This window comes from Chaetodon auriga, chromosome 9, assembly GCF_051107435.1.
Source record: "Chaetodon auriga isolate fChaAug3 chromosome 9, fChaAug3.hap1, whole genome shotgun sequence".
NCBI classification, from domain to species: domain Eukaryota; kingdom Metazoa; phylum Chordata; class Actinopteri; order Chaetodontiformes; family Chaetodontidae; genus Chaetodon; species Chaetodon auriga.
Genome location: NC_135082.1, coordinates 11,749,413 through 11,769,292, shown reverse-complemented (window position 1 = coordinate 11,769,292; position 19,880 = coordinate 11,749,413). Strand labels below are relative to the sequence as shown.

Below are 19,880 nucleotides of genomic sequence, written 5' to 3'. Positions count from 1 at the left end.
TCTTTAGCAGCTAAATGCTACATTTAGCTTTGTCTTATGTTTGGAGCTGGTCAGGTAATGTGGGTTTTTGCTTTTTGTTGTTGTTGTTGTTGTTGGAAACAGCTGCACAGTTCATGAAAGCAGTGAGAGTGAAAGAAAGCATGGCAGTTGTGGGAGAGAAAGCAAAACAATTAGCTAAAAGATGCTAAAAGTTGCTGTAGAGCTCAGGTGGACTACAGTCGGGCAACGATTCCTGTCACATTATATTTTGTCATTTTTCCAACTTTTAGCATAAATATTGATTAGCGAAGATTTAATTTTGAATGCCACTCACAAGGAAATTATAATATTGGCAAGGAAATGTAGAATATAGACATATAGGAAATTATATATGTAGTTGTTTATCCCTTGTCAACCAAGAGGCACAAACAGCTTTCCACAGAGGACACAGGCAGCGAGAGCCTTGTGCATATAGAGGCTGTCCTAATGTCTTCCATATTCAGGAGAGGCCCTCTTCAGTTCATGACACTGATTTCAATCAGGCTTTATAGGTCAAGGTCAGTGACTGGTGTCCTGTCATAAACGCACCCACTCCATGCGGCCGCTGTGCAGGAAACTGTGCACGGGTCCCCCTCTGGTGCAGTTCATTTTGCCACCTCTCCAGTCTGCAGAGGCAGCAGCATCCTGCTTTAGCACCCCCCCCCCCGGGGCCCGTCGAGCAGCCCAGAGGCATCCCCACTGTCACTCTGTTTATCTGACCTTTCACCTGGCGAGAGGAAACAGGACGTCAGTGCTTTTGTGTGTTTGTAAAGATAACCGAGAGCCCGCCTGTTCTGGCTCTTTAAGTGTCACAGACGGCTCGAGTATGCCAAACTGTTCGTAGCTGTGCGTTCTGCTTTGATGATGCTTAATAACATCCTTGATTATTTCAAGTGAGGTCATGGAAGTGCACAGTGTCGCAGCTGCAGAAAAGGATCAAAGACAACGTTTATTTCAGAGAGAATAGATGATTTGGTTTATTGTTCGCATCAGCAGGTTTTACATGAACTGTTTGGGTCTTCATCAGAAAGTGATCGAACATGGAAGTGACATGCAATGACAGCAATGTAAGATATACTACTAAGAACTCGGTTTTAATTGCTTCCTTGAGTGATTACAAAATAACAGTGATCCTTAACTTCAAATGAAGGCACATGTAATGCATATAAATGAATATATCAAAAATTACAAATTAACATAGGCTGCTAAAAGTCAGCTAAAGAACTGAGAGGGTGCAGTGAAGTCACATCTGGATGCTACTCAAACAACTCATCTGGGATAAAAACACAAGTTTCATTAAGGAAACACATTTAATCAAATGTAAAATCTCTGAGTGAAGTGCACAATCCCTTCATGCTGATTGACGGTGATTAAAAAGACCCATTTTGCAAGTGGGCCTAAGGACAGACTTGTGACTTGATGAGAGATAATTTATTCAGATTTCATTTGAAAGACCAACTTTAAGCGTCTATTTGAGATATTTGCTTGTGAGGAACAGTCAAAATGTAATTTGATGCATCTAAGCTTCAAGATATTCATCCCCAAACGGCTGAATTCTTGTTTTTAATGTGTTTCTGCTGGTTTCCCCTGCAGTGAATGAGCCTCTTCACAACGATTACAGCAAAATGGAAATTTGATATAGAGAATATGGAAATTTTCACAACATCTCATCTCACATTAAATGCGAAAATATCTGTACTGTCTTTTAATAGCTCGGTGATAACAGTCATTGGTCAGTAAGTGAATGGAAAGCTCTTACATTCTCAAACCCTTTTTATTGATTGCACCCATGTTAGCCAGACAGAGCGACAGCAGGGTAGTGGAGGAGTTTGACAGGCTGAGGTTTCTGGCTTCTGTCACTAATGCACGGGCTGAAGAAGGGGAACACCTTGCCCCTTGGCCCGTTGGTGAAAGAGTACAGCAGGCTCATATCGTCGGCGTTGTAGAAGGACACCCTCCTCTCCTCGCAGTCCAAGAACACCCCGAGCCTCTGAGGGAAAGAGCACAGATGCAGCCTCGTCCAGGGCTGCGTGCCAGCTGAGTACTCGTTCCCATTGCGTAACCGCAGCGTCCAGTAGCCGCTTTCGGGGCTCAGCTTGATCCGAGCGTGCCTGTCTGCGGCCTCGGCGGCCACGCCCACGTCCCACTTGGGCTTGGAGGCCACTTCGACCTCCCAGTAGTGTCGGCCTGACTGGAAGCCCTGGGCGGCGAGGACGTTGACACACTGGATGAAACGCTTGCTGTGGTCCAGATGTGGGATCATGGCGTTACATTCGACTGCCACCGTTTTGTCCCTGGAGATGTGGATGCTTGGGTGAGCTGTGTCGACGTCAAACGTTAATGGAGAAGGACCTTTGGGGTGAACCAATTCAATGAACGTTAAGTGTAATAATATTTTTTGTGATTAGATTGAACAGAGTGTCATGTTTTCAATTAAATTTTTATCCCATCAGGAGAGCAACATTGTCATTGCTGTCATTCTCTTACCACTTCAATATCATACTCTTATATAGCACTTCTATAGTAATTTTCTTACAATTACTCCATTGTTGAAGCAGAACTGGCTGTCAGCTGAAGCACATCAGCGGGAACAATTACCTGGCTTCAAAGACTTGAACATCTTTCTCCATGTGATGTACTGTAAGGGGGCCATGTATTTGCTACTGAAAGTGTTAATATCAAACTCTGGCACAGTGTCCACCTGCACACATGGTCTGTCGAAAAAACAAAGCAAACATACATTTCAGGGTCATTTATTCTCACTGCAAATAACGCTAAGTGGAAATGGAAATGTAGAAATCACACACGACAGCTGCAACAACGCCAAAAGCCATCAACCATTCATCACACTGACGCGAACGCTTACCGTAGCTGTGGAAGCTAGACAGGAGGAAATGAAAGGAAAAGAACAATCACATTAACAACTGTCATCCTCAAATTGATGCAAAATTCTAAATTTAGACGATGCTCTGGGTTTTATTTAAAGTTCAGATGTGGTTTACGTATTCACAGCTTGACGGCTGCCTTCTCACCTCAGTCAGCACGACGCACTCAGTGGCGGTGCTAGCCTGCTGTAGCGCTCTCAGATTGTCCTCCAGCTCCCTCACGGCCAGCTCGACGGCCTCCAGGTGGCGCTGCACTTTCTCCAGCTCCTCCTCCTGCTCTCTCCTCAGCTGCTCCAGCACGCAGGCCTCCTCATCCTGCAGGATCTGATGGAGAGCTCTGAATTCGCCTTTGACACGAGCCTGCAGATCTGCTCCGACTCTCTGCAACAGAGGTGATGCCGCAGGTAGAGGACATAACGCAGCACCTTGCTTTCTATGCTTTACCTCATTTTCTCTGACTCTAGCTCTGGTGTTGCCAAGTGGCTTCATATACTAAAGCTCAAAATAACCTCTGAAAAAATACACCTCTGTAGAGAGAGACAAACAAACGGTAATGAAGCTACATTTCATACACATCAAAGATCTGTGTGGCAGAGTGTCTAAGCAGGGATGGATTTCCTGTTGATCATCTCACCACAGCAACTAAACTCAAGTTCTTATCCTCCATCTGTCACACACGCATTCGATGTGTTTTTGTTTCTGTCGCGTATGCCTGTGCACAGCTTGTCAAATGGTATACTGCAGTCTCATGAATTCTTATACAGCTTCAAACAAAATTTAATGCACCGGGTCTTTCTGCTGGAGCCAATCTGGCAGAGTCGTTGCCATGCAAAAATAAGACTGTGTAAGGATGCACAGAACACACAATAAGGTTAGAAAGGCATCTATGCACTGAACTGCAACGCCATTATATTTTACATATCAAAGCACAAACTGTCACTTACCACATGAGCAAACACCACTAAATATGCACAGTGACATACTGCAAACAGTCATTACTGAGGGACGTGTGCATTCTTATCTGCTGCCATCTTAAGTGCTGCCATCCCTCCAGTGTACCTTTATGGTATCCAGCTTGTCTTTGTCTCTGCGAATGCTGTTGATGAAGTCCTCCTTCTTCAGGCGATGGCTCTCCAAAGTCTCTTTAAGTTGTTTCTGTGCAGAAATATGCAAATCAAATCAGAGTAGGGACAGAAATGATGACACACACACACACACACACACAGAGAATCAAGGAACTCACAAACTGTCAACGTGCCTGTTACTGAGTGACCAGAAAAAAAAAAAAAAAGACGACGGCCTCAAAATGTTGGGTCTTTTTTAGACACAGGGTTTTTGTGTGTTGAGTCATTTTAATGGAAGACGTTTCTAATATATTGTCCACCTCATTTCCATATATCGATGAGCAAAAACAGGTCACAAACACCTCATAATTTGCTACAACCAAGTGCAACAACGGCACAATCAACAGCCTTAAACAAACAGCTTAATATTTTTTTTTATAAGTACACTTTTATGTTTTCCCGACATCTTGTCATCTCTGTTGCTAGGCATCCAGAGGAGACTAGAAATAGCCCTACACATAAAGCCCCTTATAACTGCCACTTGAGTTTATGCTTGAGTTTCTGTAAGGATTAAACGCACAAGATGATATCATGTGTTGATCAGTGAGCTTGGCAGATGGATTTTATTACCTTTGGGCAGAGTCACATGAGCCATTTCCCCCTGTTTCTAGGCTTTATGCTAAGCTAAGATAGCCGCCTGCTGGCTATAGCCTTATGCCTAGTAGTCAGAGTGATGCAGATCTTCTCATCTAACTCTGCATCTGACTGCAAGACAGGAAATAAACCTACTTCCTAAAATATTAAAATGCTTGTTCAGAAACAAGTATAAAGTTGAATAAAAACCTTTCTTACACACTGTGTGAGTGTGTCTGTGTATGTGTGCATGCAGGATTCCAGTACGCAGGATTTATTAGAGGAATTTTGGATTGGATTATATTAAAGAGTACAGGTTTTATTATTCTGTGTGAATTGGTTCCCCTGCTGTAGTTAAGTTATATATCCTGTCACACAAAGTAATATAAAAGGGAGTGGAGAGTGAACCTTGCCCGGAGCAATTCAAGCGAGATATGTTCAGGGTGGAACTACAGGAAAGCACAAATAAACACAGATGTGGATTGAAACGTACAATACAAGTGTCAAAGGTTACAGGATGCTCATTTATAATTGATTAGTTTACTTTGGAGCATGAGGTTATTTGTATAGATAGCCAGACACTCATTAACATTTCCCAGATGACCAAGAGTTTGATGATCAAGGTTAAGCTCACCTCTAGGTTCCTGATGTAAGTTTCCGAAGTGGTCGCCCTGACCTTCTCCACCATGGCTGTCACAAGGTAGTTTGTTTGAAACTGCTTGGAGGTGAACTCCTTGCGGCACTGTGGGCAGCTCACAGGGCCTTGGGTTCCCCTCCAGTACCTGGAGATGCAGGGTTTGCAGAAGTGGTGCAAACAGGCCAACATGACGGGCTCTCGGAAAAGGTCACAGCATATGGCACATGTCAGGTCCTCTCTCAGGCTGCCTTTGGACGATGTGGTGGCGGTGGCGGCCGCAGCAGCCATGGCGAAGGGTAATTTCCACAACCGAGTCTGTCCACACTGAGGAAGTGAAAGCAGAAGCCTGGAGGTCGAGAGGCCAGGAGAGAGAAACGCTCAGTGAGACAGATGTGTCCAGTCAGCTGAAATTAAATATACATACATAAAAACTTCACATTGCTCAGAAGCTACTTCCTGTTGTGCAACTCGCTTTATTAAGTTAACCAGTGACTAGATGTGACCCAGCGGAGCCTCCCATCTGAAGTCCAGCACAACAACAAATCGGTGCACACAACCCTGCGCATGCCCCTGTGAATTCACTTCAAGTGTAAACGACGGCATTCAACTGTGAATGTTAATCAGGGAGAGCACGGGTGGAAATCAGGTGATTTATCACGGGACTCCATAAGCTAGCTAGTGATTTGTATTGTCAAAGCAACGTTTGGTCAGATGTGTTGTTTGGCTTTGACCTGCCATGAAGTCTGACAGCGCTCAGCCCAGCCGCCTCTGAACAGCCTGTTTAAGCGACGTCGAGCAAAACCCGCGAAAAGCTCTGACACGGTGATAATTATCAACTTTTAGCTCAGACTTATGGACCTACTTTGTCTGCTGTTCGGAGATTTGCGAGTCCGAATACTTCAAAGTCCCTCCATCCGCTCTGTGGTCTCTCTGCTGCTGTTAGGGAGAAGACCTACTGCGCATGTGCCAACTGCAGACGTGCCTTTGATTGGTCCGCATGTTTAACGGCAAACAGCCGCAGGAAGTGAATTAATAGGGTCAGTTAGTCTTTTCTCATCTCAACATACTCCTGTTCTGTGTCGCTTTGCGCTGAACACGTCTGTGAACAAAAGCCTCATTTCCATACTACTGCAGATTAGCCCCGGTCTTGCCACAGGCATCACCGTCAGGTTAACCCATAACAAGTTCCAATAACTAGAAGTTTTGACTTGCAACAACAAAAAGTTCACAATATGTTGCGTTTATTTTCCCATATTGTTATATTTTGTGATTTTTATCTCACTACATGGTGGTTTAACTGTTTGAAAAGCCTTCTTCTCCATGATAGCCTATACTGCAAGGAAATCACCCTGGAAGAGAAATAAACTCCTCTATTATAATATGATTTAAAGGACACCTCTAGCAGTTTATTCACTGCACTTCTGTAGAGTTGGTGGACTTTCAAGAGTGTTTCAAAATCAAAGCAACAGTTAGATATCCTAACTTTCTTTGTCAATAACTGCATCCTACAATTCCCACAATTCAATTTGAGAGTGTCTTTCATTTGACCTTTCCTGCCTATAAATGTCCAGTGTGCAACAGGTTTTTTGCCAAAAAGTATTGGTCTCCAAACCCTGATGACATCATCAGGGTCGTTTCTATTTCAGACTTTAGAAAGATCCCATTAGAGCCACAGTAGACATCATACAACTGTTTTGATAGTCAGTATAATACCCCTCCAGTCAGTGAAGTGCACCTGTAACTACATAACTTCTACCAAACATCCACTACCTCTAATTTGTGTGCACGACAAATGTGTAATACAAACTCCCTCTTGTGTTGTTAAACCCTCAAGAGTCCCAGAAACAATACCAAGGACATGAAGTTCGTGTCCTCAGTGGTAGGTACGGCCCTGATTACAAGACACGAAGCTATTAAACGTAGGTTTAATGAGACACTTAATTTGATTGTGTCTGGATGGACACACAGCTTGATCAGGGCCCAGATCACATTTGCTTTCCTACACACATTGGCCTTGTCTTTGAATAAAAGAGAAGTACAACAGTGGGTGTTATTGGATCATCCCACACAAATGTTTACCCCAGGAATCCAAGTTTTAGTATTCAAAGACCGTCCATCCTTTTAAATCCATATTTTGTATCACTGACAAATTCAAGGCTGTTATCTGGACAAGGCTACAGTCTCCACATGTCAAGATTAACCCATGTGAAAAACACCAAGAGCCAGAAGAGAAAGGAGGACGTACGAATGAGATTTCTCTGTCTGTCCTCCACTCCCACATTCATTACTTTATTCACAGACAGACAGACAGAGGGAAAGCGAGAGAGAGGGGGGGATGAATAACCCTGGGAGTGTGTGCACTAAGAGTTTTGGGGCTGTGCGACATGAGGACGCCACAGTCTGTGATCATGTCATCACTAGTGCTTTTAGAGGAGCTTGACAGGAACAGAAATCAGATGGAGAGCAGTGGACCATAAATAGAGGAGCAGAGGCCATATGGAAGGGAGTCTCTCTCTCTCATTAGGCGCATGTTGATTGATATGATGAGCACAGGTAGATGCATGAAGCTGCGGGAAAAAAAAACTTCAAGTAAAACCAGTGGTTTCACTTTAACTGACACTTCAGACTACAAACATTTCCTTCACAGCCACACTGTAAAGCCTCCACACCACTGTTCAGAAGGAGATGAACAAGCGTGAGGCAAGGACAGAAATGTTTTATCAGTAAAGGATGCAAGTCAGGCAGAGAGAGCTGTCAACCCTGACTGCAGAGTGACCCTCTCCACATGGAGGCTGAGGGACAGCTTTCCTAATTGAAAGAATAAATTGAGGTGGAGAGGCTGCCTGCACTGATCAATAAGAGCAACCTCTGTGGCTCAGTCAATCAGTTCACCAATTATTGCATCATCAAATAAGATCCCACCAAGTGGATCCAGGGATCTCCCATAATGTTGCTCCCTGAACGATAAATCTGAGCTTTGATGGTGAAAGGCGACTCTTAACAGCTCCAGGGAAATGCAGAAAACAGTGCTCAAGGGAGGCTTAATGTCGTCTGTTATCAAAACCACAAAACATCCTCTTAGTGGGTGAGAATGGTTGTTGCGGCTAAATGGCTAAGTTTGATTTATTGTGCTTTTGGAAAATTCTCTCTGTGTCTGTGGCAGACAAATACAACCACAACAGAAAGGAGACAACTGAAGACATTTAACAACTGTGACTAGTGAACAGTCTGCAGGTCTGAAGGGGTGAACTCATTTCAAACTGGATCATGTGGGCTGCAAATGCATGTAAATTTCTTAGTCATTACATAATTATTTCAGTATTTTCCATTTATTTCCAGGAATCTTTTGCTTAAACTTTGTCTAGGTTTGTTGAGAATGCTTAGTACTAAGTTGATGGTATTTTACTGTGCCTTTTCTATATGCTACAACATCCAGTATCATCAATCAGTAATTCAACTATCTTTTCGCAAACCTCTCCAAGCTACCTTATGTGAAGGACAGCAGCTCTGGGCACACGGCATTCATTGAAATCTATGAGAACTGAAAACATTAAGGTCAAAGAGACTCAGAAAACTAAAATATTGATCAACCAAACCTCATTCAAATGTACCACAATTCAACAAGGTGCCTTTTGAATCACCTACCACCCAAAACTGTCCTTGCACATGTGTCCACAGCTTATACTAAAAATAATCATCTATTAACTTTAATCTGTTTTAGGAGGTCATGGGAGCTCATTGAAACAAGCTGTGAGGGGCATGTGTCTTCTTTTTCTTCCCAGGGAATCTAGATTTGTTCCATGCAGTTAACCAGCGCTGGCTTGTTGCAGAGCCACATGAAGCTGTGTCACAGTTTAGTGTTAATGTTTTTCATTTGATTGCTGAAATTAGATCAATTGTGATAGTGACGTGGAGCCTCAGATAAAGCAATATATGAGGATTTGCTTTACAGTCCTGTATTGTTCCAAAGTTCATTCAAAGAGGATTAGCGGTCTTGACTGTGGAAAGTCTGCCTGGAAATAAAGCGGAATAATACATCGAGGTGAAAGTCTGCATTGAAACTTTAAAGGATATTCTGTGATATCGAATTACATTTCGGTACTGTAGTGGAAATGAAACAACATAGATGCCTTGCTCAAAAAGTGTGATTTACAAAGCGCAATCCCTGCGCAGGTCTCCGGTGACAGTCCCTCGCGCAGATGTGGACGCTCACGCTCAATCCTGTAGACCCGCACAATCGAGCCACAAGATGCGCACCAGAGGCACTACAGCTTGGGAGGAGCTTCGGGATTTTTCCCCCTTGTTCCACGCCACTCTAGGATGAACACTCGCTTGCAAAAGGAGATATAAGGGAGAAGGTGAGTCTATTAATATGCGCATAGCATTCATTTAGACTTTCAATTCATGTTGCAAGGCTTTTTTTTTTTTTTAGTGACAAACATGCATCCTTGATCTTTGACTGCGCAACTTGTAGTTATTGAAACTATTATATGTGCGTAATTATGATATGAGAGGAAGATTTGAAAAGGAAGATGAACAAGTGTCCGAAATTACGGAGCACAAGGGACTATTTGTGTTGGAGGCATACGTTTTGCACCTGTCTACCCGGTTGACTCAGCTTTGAGAGCTCTCTTGGAGATATATGAATGCGCACCATTCAGTAAGTTAAACAAATGGCGACAAATTACGCACGAGCGAAGCATCAATGCATATTTGATTGGAACTGAGGTATCTCATCATAATTTGACAGCAGTGCGTAGACTTCACTAGAATCCGGCTTTATTGTGGCAGTTTGTTCCAGCAGGTGTGTGGCAACAGATTCCTTGGTGGCACAAGCTTGCCTCAAGTCAAGGATTATCATCGCTGCTCAGAAAAGGGTGCTTTGACAAATAACTGATGCTTTGTAAAGTGCACATGTCGCCTGCAGGCTGCCTGATAGATCCCTAATGCTCCTGTGTGTCTGGCTGCTCTGGTGGCAGAGGGTACAGTCAGGCTGTACATGTCTTTTGGTTTATGGCCAGTGCCTCAGCTGTCAGTTCCATCCGCCGTTCTTCAATATCATCGATACTTTTCTCTGCTATAGATCTCACACCTGATGTCGTATACTGTTAAATTAAACCCTCAGGAACAAAGGTTTTAATTTCAGGGAAATGCACACACACACACACACACACACACACACACACACACACACACAGTATGCACACTTGTCTAGACGTGTGGCTGCTTGAAATCAATTGCAAAATGGACCTGTTTTTTGTAGCATGTACATTAAAATAGCAATAAACACAACAATGCGACAAAAAACTTTAATAACCACAAATAAATGTATTCTATATTTCCCACAACAAAATATTCAAATGTAAATCAATTCATGAAAAGGCAAAGACGTCAGTGAACTATAGTCCCTGCAATGGCCTGCCAAAAAAAAAAAAAAAAAAAAAAGGCTGCAGGATCCCCAGAGCAACCAAAGAGTGTCTGTCACCAAAGAGATGACCTCTCACTAAACATTGTCCTGTTTGTCTGAGTAATTCCATAAAGCAAACTTCCATAAAGCCACCATTCAGGCCTGTGAGCACTCAAAGAAGTCCAGTTCTTACAAGTGAAAAATGAAATCCTTTAAAACCTGAGTATTGTGGGTTTTTTAAAAGCCTCTGGCTGAGTCTAATGTCACTTAATGTAATTAGCATTAATCTGCTTAATGAGGATGCAGAGACTTGGTACTTATGTAAGAGTCAAACGCTGACAGTAGTTCTTATACATGTCATGACAAAATGTTCTCTCTTCTTTCAGCAGAAGCTCTCCGGCTCTCAGGTAAATTCACAGAAATGACAAGATAATGAAGTACAGAAAGTATACTGAAAAGGGAGGATTTTTGGTGCAACATGGACCATCTTTCAGGTGGAATTTATGCATGCTGCACAATATTCCCTTTATGAGTTGCAGACTGTGAATGAAAGCAGTCTGCGGCTCTAATGACGCAGCTTTGAACCGGCTGACTCCTGCTGATCACACTGCTCCCTCCATCATTTTCCTTTCGCCTTTACAATGGCACAGGTGTTGTTTGCATGGTGTAGCCAGATGAATACTTGTACTTGCATTGACGAAGACATTTCCAGTATATATAGCTGATTTTCTATTGATTATCATCTGTTACTCAACTACATTTTTCATTTTCTGAACTTCATTTAACACCCGCTTCCTCAATGCAATCTTGGGTAATTGTTCTAATAATTAGACTGCATTCATTAGAGAATGATCTTATCTTTTAAATTGCGTTGTTTCATTCTCTCAAGTTAAATACTAAATGGTTCAAATCACAGTATGACATTTACAATGCAGACTAACCTTTCCAAGCGATATGAAGAGAGTAATGACATTGTTGCATATCAGTTCTGTTTGGTCAGATTTCAGTAGAAGTTGGATTTAGTCGCCGCTCTTGTTGTTCATTCTATGCTGAGAAGGAAGAAGACACCCACCACTTAAAATGCCGCTTTGTCTATCTAAACGTGTTGTCTATAGACCATTTCTTTGAGTGACTTGATGCATTTATTGCTTTATTGCATAAAGAGAGGGAAAGAATGGGCCAGAAGGTATTAGCGCACCACTAAAGAGACCCAGGGTTCAAGTCTCGGCAGCTTTGGCTTTGGCTTGGTCAGGCATTCAATTAAAAGCAAGTGGAAGTCTTAGTTGGTGGGACCAGTGAAGGATGGTGTTCTTGTCACTGTACCAGAAACTCATAATGGTTGTTTTGGACACTTGTTGGGGCAAAGGTGGCTGCTAATATCAATTCTAAATTGGAGGAAAGATGCGGAATAAATAAATAAGTGAATTAATACCTCAGGCCCAAGTATTTTTCCCACGGTGACTACCTCTGTTGTTTTCTTTTAATAGCTGTGTGCTGCCTGGCTTTTGTAAGAAAATTATTTTATTCTCTGTGTTTTCTCTACTCAGGTGTCGGCACAGCGTCGATCTGGCATCTTCTGATAAAATGAGCCCACCTGACACATCCAACAGCTCAAGTGAAGGGGAGGCTGGTGAAGCCAATCCTTGGATTCTGTTTAACGACAGCATGGGTTCATTTCCTCCTGGTTTCCACACTGACGTCACCAAGCACCTTGGAGTCCAGATCACCCTGATCACAGCTTATTCCCTAATCATTCTGCTGGGGCTGCTGGGGAACTCTCTTGTCATCTACATGATAATTCGCTACAGAAACATGCGAACAGTGACCAACTTCTTCATAGCTAACCTGGCCCTGGCTGACCTCCTGGTGAACACTCTCTGTTTGCCCTTCACCTTGGTTTACACTCTTCTAGATGAGTGGAAGTTTGGGGCTGTGTTGTGCCACATGGTGCCCTTTGCCCAGGCCCTGAGTGTGCATGTATCCATCCTGACCATGACTGTCATCGCTCTGGAGCGTTACCGCTGCATCGTCTTCCACCTTGGTCGGCGCCTCACGTGGCACTCCAGCTTCCTCATCATGGCGATCACATGGACTATGTCTGCTGTCTTTGCAGCACCCCTGGCCATCTTCAGAGAGTACAGGTATGAAGAGATCCCCTCCATCAACCTGCATATCGCTGTCTGCTCTGAGAACTGGCCCCACGGGACCAGCAGGGATGGAGTGATCTACAGCCTGTCAATGTTGCTCCTACAGTACATAATTCCTTTAGCTATCATCAGTTATGCTTACATCTGCATCTGGGTCAAACTGAAGAATCACGTCAGCCCGTCCAGCCGTAACGACAGCATCATCCGCCGAAAAAAAACCACCAAGATGCTGGCGCTGGTGGTGGTGGTGTTTGCTATCTGCTGGCTGCCGTTCCATGTGATTCAGCTGGCCAGTGATCTGGACCTGGCACTCAGGCTGAAGGAGTACAAATTGATATACACCGTGTTCCATATCGTAGCTATGTGTTCAACTTTTACCAACCCTCTCCTGTATGGGTGGATGAATAAAAATTACAGGAATGGCTTCCTCATGGTCTTCCGTTGCGAGGATAAGCCAGATTCTTTCCACCCTGAGGGCTCGTTCAGGACACGCTCCATACGAAGGCTGACTCTGAATGGTCGTAATGGTGGGCACCCACCGACCGCTGTATGAGATTAACAGAATCGCAAAAGCCTGTAGAAAATGACTGAGCACTCTTCTGGTTTGTGCGGCGATTGTGGTTCAGAAGCCTTGTAACTTGAATGGTCTAAGCTTGAGTATCTGTGTCACTGGAGAAGGCCTCAAAGCTTTGCATGCAAATGGATATATGTAAGGCATTTATTTCCTATGTGAATGGGATTAGTGAAAATACATTTGCGAAACCCATTAAAGTATGTGTTTAAGACGTGTTTAAGATGTTTATTAGTCTGTTAATTAACTCTGTATAATGTATAATGTGTTTCCTGTAAATGCAGAACTCTTGTTGGTCAGTAGTGTCCAATTAATGGTGCATTCCACTGCATACATCACATATTTGAGGCTGTTAGTGTGTTCATACTTACTGTAAGGGAAGAGGGTGCTTATTTGTGACTGTGAGACCAAAATTCATTTTTCACTCTTTCTACTTGTTAGCTGCTCAAAGCATTTGGATGATTTTCACTTGATTTATCCAAATGTTTTGAATTACTTCCAGTATTTTCACAGAGTAACATTCAACCCTCGTCCAAGGAATCCAGAGGAGGCTGACGCCGATTTTCTGTCCAACCGGGAAATTAATTGTGTTCACCTGGCAACTAGCTGGTCCTGATTACGTGGATCAGTAGGCCTCCGTGTCTAAAGGAATGGGATTGAAAACCTCCGAACTGTGTGAAGCGAGATCGACAAGTTCTCAGTATCTTCAGAACAGAATGGCAGCTGCTTTGAGGATATGTAAAAAGTGGATTTGGGGAAGTCAGAACACACAATTCTACACTCATCTGCTGATACGTCCTCAGTTTGTGGTCTTTTATTGATGAACAGAAGAACATTAACTCACAACATGGCCTCTGGGCACACCTATTAAGCCCCCAATGTATATTATGTTTTGTGCCTCCATGCTAGATAAACAGACATTGGCTTGGAGGAGTGGATTAAAGAAAGGTAAATGTCAGATCCTGTCTGGGTGTAAAACTGAAAATAGTGGCATATTACAAAATGCACTGACCACTCAAAACCTTTGGGAGTAGCAGCCTGTGCCTTGCTGAATGAACCCTCCATGCTTGTAGTCATACAGGAAGGATGAACTTTAACTCCCAGAACCTGGCAGCTGAAAAGTCCAATAATAGAGTGTGTTTAAAGGAAAAAAGAAGCAAAACTGAGGTTATTCAAAGTCCTACACATACACTGTCAGACATCAGTTTGAAAAAAAAGAAAGAAAAACAAATGGTGGGTCCAAATACCATCCAATAAAGCATTTAATGAACAAGTGGCCTACGCAGTGTGATTCATTTTACAGCAGAGGAAATATGTACTAGGTTTGTATTGCTGATTCTTGACACCCACATTTCCTGGCTTAGCCTATATTCCTTTATGCGCTGTAGATTATTATAGAAGCTCTAAGCCTTTATCAGGACTACCAGAAGACAAACACAGCTTAGACCCGAGGCATTAGACCCATTGAGTGTTAGAGCTAATGTATGAAGATTTTACTGCAGACTAGAGGTGTTTTCAGGGATGATTTTAGTATGCAGAAAAGATTATCCATTTGTCCTCCAGTATCGTGAGCTAAAAGGGATATATCTCTAAAAATAGCATGACTTTACCGTAGTCTTTTTTTTTTTTTTTTTTTTTTTTTTTTTACCTTTGAGTTGAAGACAGACAGGTAGGTTTTCTGTGCGCAGCACACTTTTCAAGGAGCCTCACAAATGCCACGTTCAGTCGTTTGGACAACATTACATGACATTTGATTCGCACGTTTCTTTTCAGAATTCGCTCGTAGAAGACTTCATTTGCAACAACAGAATGAATGAGACATGAATCAAGCAGCACCAACTTGGTTGACATTCCCTTGACTGCACAAAAAACAATATACCAATAACCAATATTCTATGGAGTGCAGAAAAAAACATGCTAAAAGAAACTAAAAAAAAAAAAAAAAAAAAGACAAAAAAAAATATTTTTGCAAATGAACCTTGTGGCATTTTGCACATTCACCTGCTGCCCTCTAGTGTTCAGAGTGGACATCGCATTTGCACCACCTACCGGATGTGTCGTCATTGTTTGACCTTCCTCCTCACGCTTGACATGATTAGTCAGTGGCCGCACGGTGAAGTTCATCGCGACGGGAGTGTAAAATGCAAATACTTATCTTTTGAATGCTGTCGCCATACAGGTAACCGTCTTTGCCTCTAAAACGAACTAATTAATTCGCCTGTTAAGTGTCGGTAAAATATATTCTCGTTTCATTCTCTTCATTCATTGGCTTCATGGTAGGTTAGCTTAGGCTAACAAGGAAGCGAATGAGTGCGGACGTGACAAATGTGACAGCGGCGTTATATGTGGCGTTAACCGTTCACTGGTTTAATGTCCGTCAGCGCCCATAATGTTAGCCACATAGGTTCTTTTTAGCCGTACGAGAAGACTCTGGTTGGTACTTGTAAGGTAGCTGTAATTTATTTAGCTGAATGACATCTATCATCTAGCATTTAGCTGGAAAGTTCGGGGAAATGTGTCTGTTAACGGTTTTCTATGATGTAACGTTATTATTTAACATTTTCACAACCCTAAATCCTTTATGTCCCGAGGTCGCTCTGCACCATTATCTGAAAGCGAGTTACATAACGCGAAGTATAGCGAATAAACCTTTTTGTTTGCTGTGTGTCCACAGGGTATTGTCAGAGTAAACGCACGGAACAATGGTGAAGTACTACTGCTGCGCAGGTTTGCTCAAAAGCACCTGGGACCAAGTTTGTGTTGCTTTCTGGCAGCGATACCCCAACCCGTACAGGTGAGCGGAGCGGAGTCTGCAGACAATGTGCCTCTGATCCTTGTGCCAACTTGCATCACATAACTAGTTGAGATTGACGCTCGACATTTGCACAGTGACAGGGTGAAATAATGGTGGAAAGTGGCTGAGTGCATTTCCTCAAGCAGTGTGTTACCAGTTAATTTGAGGCTTGAGATTTTACATACTAACCATACGGTTAGCTGATCATGTATGACACCGTGTGTGTCAGTGATAGTAATCCAATAATGTGATATATTACTCTGATCAAGTAATTTTACTTTTAATACTTCAGGTACATTTTGATTCTAATGCTTTTGTACTTCTGCTTCAGTCACATTGCATTGCGTGTAATGTAGAACTTTTATGATGCTGCTACTTTTACTCCAGTAAAAGGTCTCAATAAATCATTTATCACTGGGGTTGAATAGTGTCTCCAGCCAGCAGTGATTAAGTACATAAAAATGAGGCAAAATGTGCCAGAAACTATTAATTATTGGTCTTTTTGTAAAGAAAAATGCAGAAAATGCTGTACGGTCTTGTGGTGGTATGATATAGTAGATGTGCGATAGTACATTTTATAACTTTAGGTTTTGGACTTTTAATTGATAAATGAAGTAAGTCTGATTCTGTTTAATCAATTGTGCAAATAGTTGTTGCAGCTTTAGCTGAAGAATCAAATTATTCAGCTTCTCATATGTGGGTTTGTGTTGTTGTTTTACATCACCGGAAATTCAAAATATCAGTGTGAAGATGTCACTTTGGGTTTTGGGAATGTGTAACGGGCATTTCTTCTTCACATTTCCTGATATCGTCTAGACTAAATTAAATTAACGATAGAAAATAATGGACAGGTGTAATTATAATGAATGTGATCATTAGTTGCAGTTTTTTTCTGACTTGACCAGCTTTCCCTTCTTTCCCACAGTAACCACGTTTTGACTGAGGACATCATTTTCCGAGAGGTTACTCCAACCAACTGCCTCATTTCCAGACGTCTGTTGACCAAAACCAGCCGTGCGCCTCGCTGGATGGAGCGGTACCTTCCGAAGCACATGGCCAGCTCTGCATACATCATCGAGGACTCTATTGTGGACCCTCAGAAAAGGACCATGACCACGCTCACATGGAACATCAGCCACGCTCGCCTCATGGTACCACAGTGTTTGCTTCCTTAGACACTCAGCGTTGCACAAAGTAATAACCCGGCCTCATGATGCTTTTGTTTGTTTTTTCCCTCTTGGTTGCAGTCTGTGGAAGAGCGGTGCGAGTACCGAATTAACCCCAACAATGGCAGCTGGACAGAGATTAAGAGAGAAGCTTGGATCTCTTCCAATGTCTACGGCCTCACTAGAGCTATTCAGGTCAGTAGAGTAAAGAGGAGCACTGCAGAATGTTTACCACTCAGTGAAAGTGGCGTGGACTTCTGAAAGAGAGACTCACCCGCTGATTTGTCCTTCTGTAATTAGTAACATGATACACAGTGTTAAGATGTAACAGCTGAACAGATCAAGCTGTCTGCCAAGACTTCGGTTGCTGAATGATTTATGATAGAATCTGAGTGGTCTTTTATTGTTGTCAAGGTCTGGGAATCTGTGTTTGTAAATATATCATGGAGTGATTTATAGGCTGTTGACACATTACTCTTTGTCTAAGTGTTCTTTGCTGTCTTGGTTGACTTGGCGTCTTCTCTTTCCAGGAATTTGGGCTTGCAAGGTTCAAGACCAGTGTAACAAAGACCATGAAAGGCTTTGAGTATGTGCTGGCCAGAATGCAAGGTAACCTGTCAGTAATGGAAACGTCAGTGTTTGGTTTTGCATTATACGAGCTGCAGAGTGAGAGTGCGTCGCTCTCAGATGACATGCATTGTTGTAGACTTGCGATATGCATGCAAAAAGCTTTATCTGTCTTACTGTATTTGGGAGCGTAGTGGCTTCTTTAGATTAATTTAGGCTCACTCATGCTGTCAAGATGTCTGCCTTCTCTCGAGTATAATGGAACCACATGGCACTAGTTTATGACGCTCAAAGTGTCAAAACTTAACAGCAATGTCTCTTTCCAGAAATCATGTCCCACTTAAGATAATCCACAGACCTTGTTGTGAGGGAGTTTCATGTAGGAACTATTTTCTTTCTACTGAACTACAAACGCCAACCGTACCACTGCACAGAAGGACATGTGCATCTACTCCCCGAACCATCGTCTGAGTTTGCTATCTTGTGGAGATCATGTCATGGCTAACCAATACTGCTAGCTAACGCTCCAGACCAGCTCAGGAGGATGCCATTGATGTTTCCATCATGCACTGTCACACGAACGAGCTTCTCCAGGAGTAGACACACGCTTCCCTCTGCGCAGGGATGCAGTTGGCAGGTGTAGTTCAGTTGAAAGAAAGTAGTTCTGATGTGAAACGCAACAGCGTCTGTGGCTTATCTTGAGTAACGCTCATGATTTCTGGAAAAAGACATTCAAATGGTTGAAACTGTCAAATGAAACTGTCCTTTTAAGATACTTAGTTTGCCTGTACTGAGGCTGTACAGTGTTTATAGTGTATTTCACAGGACTTCAGGACTTCAGAGCTTTTGTAGAACTACATAAATACAGATATTCAACTGATACTATAATCAATATGTCATGGCTTTTTGTAGGTGAAACTCCATCAAGAACCTTAGCAGAAACTGCTACAGAGCGAGCAAGAGAGACAGCACTGGCAGCTAAGGAGAAAGCCAAAGACCTCGCCTCACACGCCCACAAGAAACAATACGTGTGAGACACATACTGTACATCATTGGTTCTTTTGCCACTGGCACTGGGACAGATTTGTCTTTACCCCCTTCCCTCATGATTCAGCTGGGGTAAGACAAACCGATCCCGGGCACGGGTGGACGCCTCTGTGAGGAAGCATCCAACTGAAATGGTGGGTGGACCATAAAAGGCTTGAGCTGGGTTCAAGAGCCTGTTCCAGCCTCCCTGTCCTGCTGAATATGCCGTTCCTTTGATACCAGATCATCTCAGTATTTACCACACAGAGATCTTAGCAGGGGATGGCTGAGTATGGCTCTGAGTGCCATAAAATGATCATCACACTTTGCCAGCCTTGATACTGTCCCTCAGACCTTTGCTCACCCTCTGTGCCCTTCAACGTCTGCGCTGTACTGTTCCTTTGACAATATCACGTTATTTTGTAATGACTTTGTATGATTTACCGCTTCTTGTTCAGAAGCTAACATTAGCATACCGCGGAATATCTGATCAATTCATATGATTTACTTTTGTTGCTGTCATGTTTTCTTTTAGTTTAGTTCTAACCACAACTTAATCCTCCTACCAAGACTGATTGCTTCAAGTTGAAGTTCATTGACTGAAGAAGGGTCCATATTGTTGGCAGTCATAGCTTGATAACAAGTAGTCACTTAGCACTCTTGATATTGATGAAGATCTGGCTGCGTCTTCACCAGAATTCAAAATGTCTGTACAAAGGTAAAAATGACACCTTGTATTGTGCATTCATCTTAGGTCTGATGATACAGCCCATGCAACGATGTGCTCTTATTGTATGAATCAAATATCAGCTTGTCAATAAATGGACAGTTTATTTGTAGCTCTTGTGCTGTGATGTTTTTGAGTGATAAATGGGGCCTGGGGGACTGGACACCTACAATGGGCCGTGGGACAAATCTGAGGGGTCGCCAGATGATTTAAAAAAGACATTTCTACGATACCAAAT

At 42.8% G+C, this 19,880-nt stretch overlaps 3 protein-coding genes across 5 annotated transcripts; 2 read left to right on the top strand and 1 right to left on the bottom strand.

The window, feature by feature from the left end:
• Positions 1-976: 976 nt before the first annotated feature.
• On the bottom strand, positions 977-6,202 carry trim105 (tripartite motif containing 105). Of its 2 annotated transcripts, XM_076738320.1 has the most exons (7): positions 6,100-6,202; positions 5,235-5,583; positions 3,963-4,058; positions 3,051-3,284; positions 2,885-2,898; positions 2,617-2,732; positions 977-2,370 (listed from the first exon to the last, which is right to left on the bottom strand). In XM_076738320.1, exons 2-7 carry the CDS (start codon positions 5,523-5,525, stop codon positions 1,811-1,813), a joined length of 1,311 nt encoding a protein of 436 aa, XP_076594435.1. In that variant the 5' UTR covers positions 5,526-5,583; positions 6,100-6,202; the 3' UTR covers positions 977-1,810. The 2 variants fall into 2 exon arrangements, with proteins under 2 accessions (XP_076594435.1, XP_076594436.1); XM_076738321.1 differs by lacking the exon at positions 2,885-2,898 and having other exon boundaries at positions 3,037-3,284.
• Positions 6,203-9,419: 3,217 nt separating this feature from the next.
• On the top strand, positions 9,420-14,630 carry npy7r (neuropeptide Y receptor Y7). 2 transcript variants are annotated; one of them, XM_076739235.1, is made up of 2 exons: positions 9,420-9,595; positions 12,192-14,630. In XM_076739235.1, the coding sequence occupies exon 2, from the start codon at positions 12,229-12,231 to the stop codon at positions 13,342-13,344; it is 1,116 nt and encodes a 371-aa protein (XP_076595350.1). In that variant the 5' UTR covers positions 9,420-9,595; positions 12,192-12,228; the 3' UTR covers positions 13,345-14,630. The 2 variants fall into 2 exon arrangements, with proteins under 2 accessions (XP_076595350.1, XP_076595349.1); XM_076739234.1 differs by lacking the exon at positions 9,420-9,595 and adding an exon at positions 11,039-11,051 and having other exon boundaries at positions 12,192-14,613.
• An 808-nt stretch (positions 14,631-15,438) lies between these two features.
• Positions 15,439-19,754, top strand: prelid1a (PRELI domain containing 1a). The gene is made up of 6 exons (XM_076738331.1): positions 15,439-15,541; positions 16,037-16,156; positions 17,082-17,307; positions 17,404-17,517; positions 17,853-17,931; positions 18,802-19,754. The coding sequence occupies exons 2-6, from the start codon at positions 16,065-16,067 to the stop codon at positions 18,921-18,923; spliced, it is 633 nt and encodes a 210-aa protein (XP_076594446.1). The 5' UTR covers positions 15,439-15,541; positions 16,037-16,064; the 3' UTR covers positions 18,924-19,754.
• Positions 19,755-19,880: the final 126 nt, after the last annotated feature.

Excerpts from the sequence above, each read along its gene's own strand:
- trim105 (XM_076738321.1), bottom strand. The coding sequence starts at position 5,525 with ATGGCTGCTGCGGCCGCCACCGCCACCACATCGTCCAAAGGCAGCCTG. Across the intron at positions 3,285-3,962 it reads ACAAGCTGGATACCATAAAG|AGAGTCGGAGCAGATCTGCA; the intron begins GTACACTGGAGG and ends CCTCTGTTGCAG. Across the intron at positions 2,733-3,036 it reads ACTGAGGTGAGAAGGCAGCC|ACCATGTGTGCAGGTGGACA; the intron begins GTCAAGCTGTGA and ends TTTTTTCGACAG.
- npy7r (XM_076739235.1), top strand. The coding sequence starts at position 12,229 with ATGAGCCCACCTGACACATCCAACAGCTCAAGTGAAGGGGAGGCTGGT.
- prelid1a (XM_076738331.1), top strand. The coding sequence starts at position 16,065 with ATGGTGAAGTACTACTGCTGCGCAGGTTTGCTCAAAAGCACCTGGGAC. Across the intron at positions 17,518-17,852 it reads GCCTCACTAGAGCTATTCAG|GAATTTGGGCTTGCAAGGTT; the intron begins GTCAGTAGAGTA and ends TTCTCTTTCCAG. Across the intron at positions 17,932-18,801 it reads TGTGCTGGCCAGAATGCAAG|GTGAAACTCCATCAAGAACC; the intron begins GTAACCTGTCAG and ends GGCTTTTTGTAG.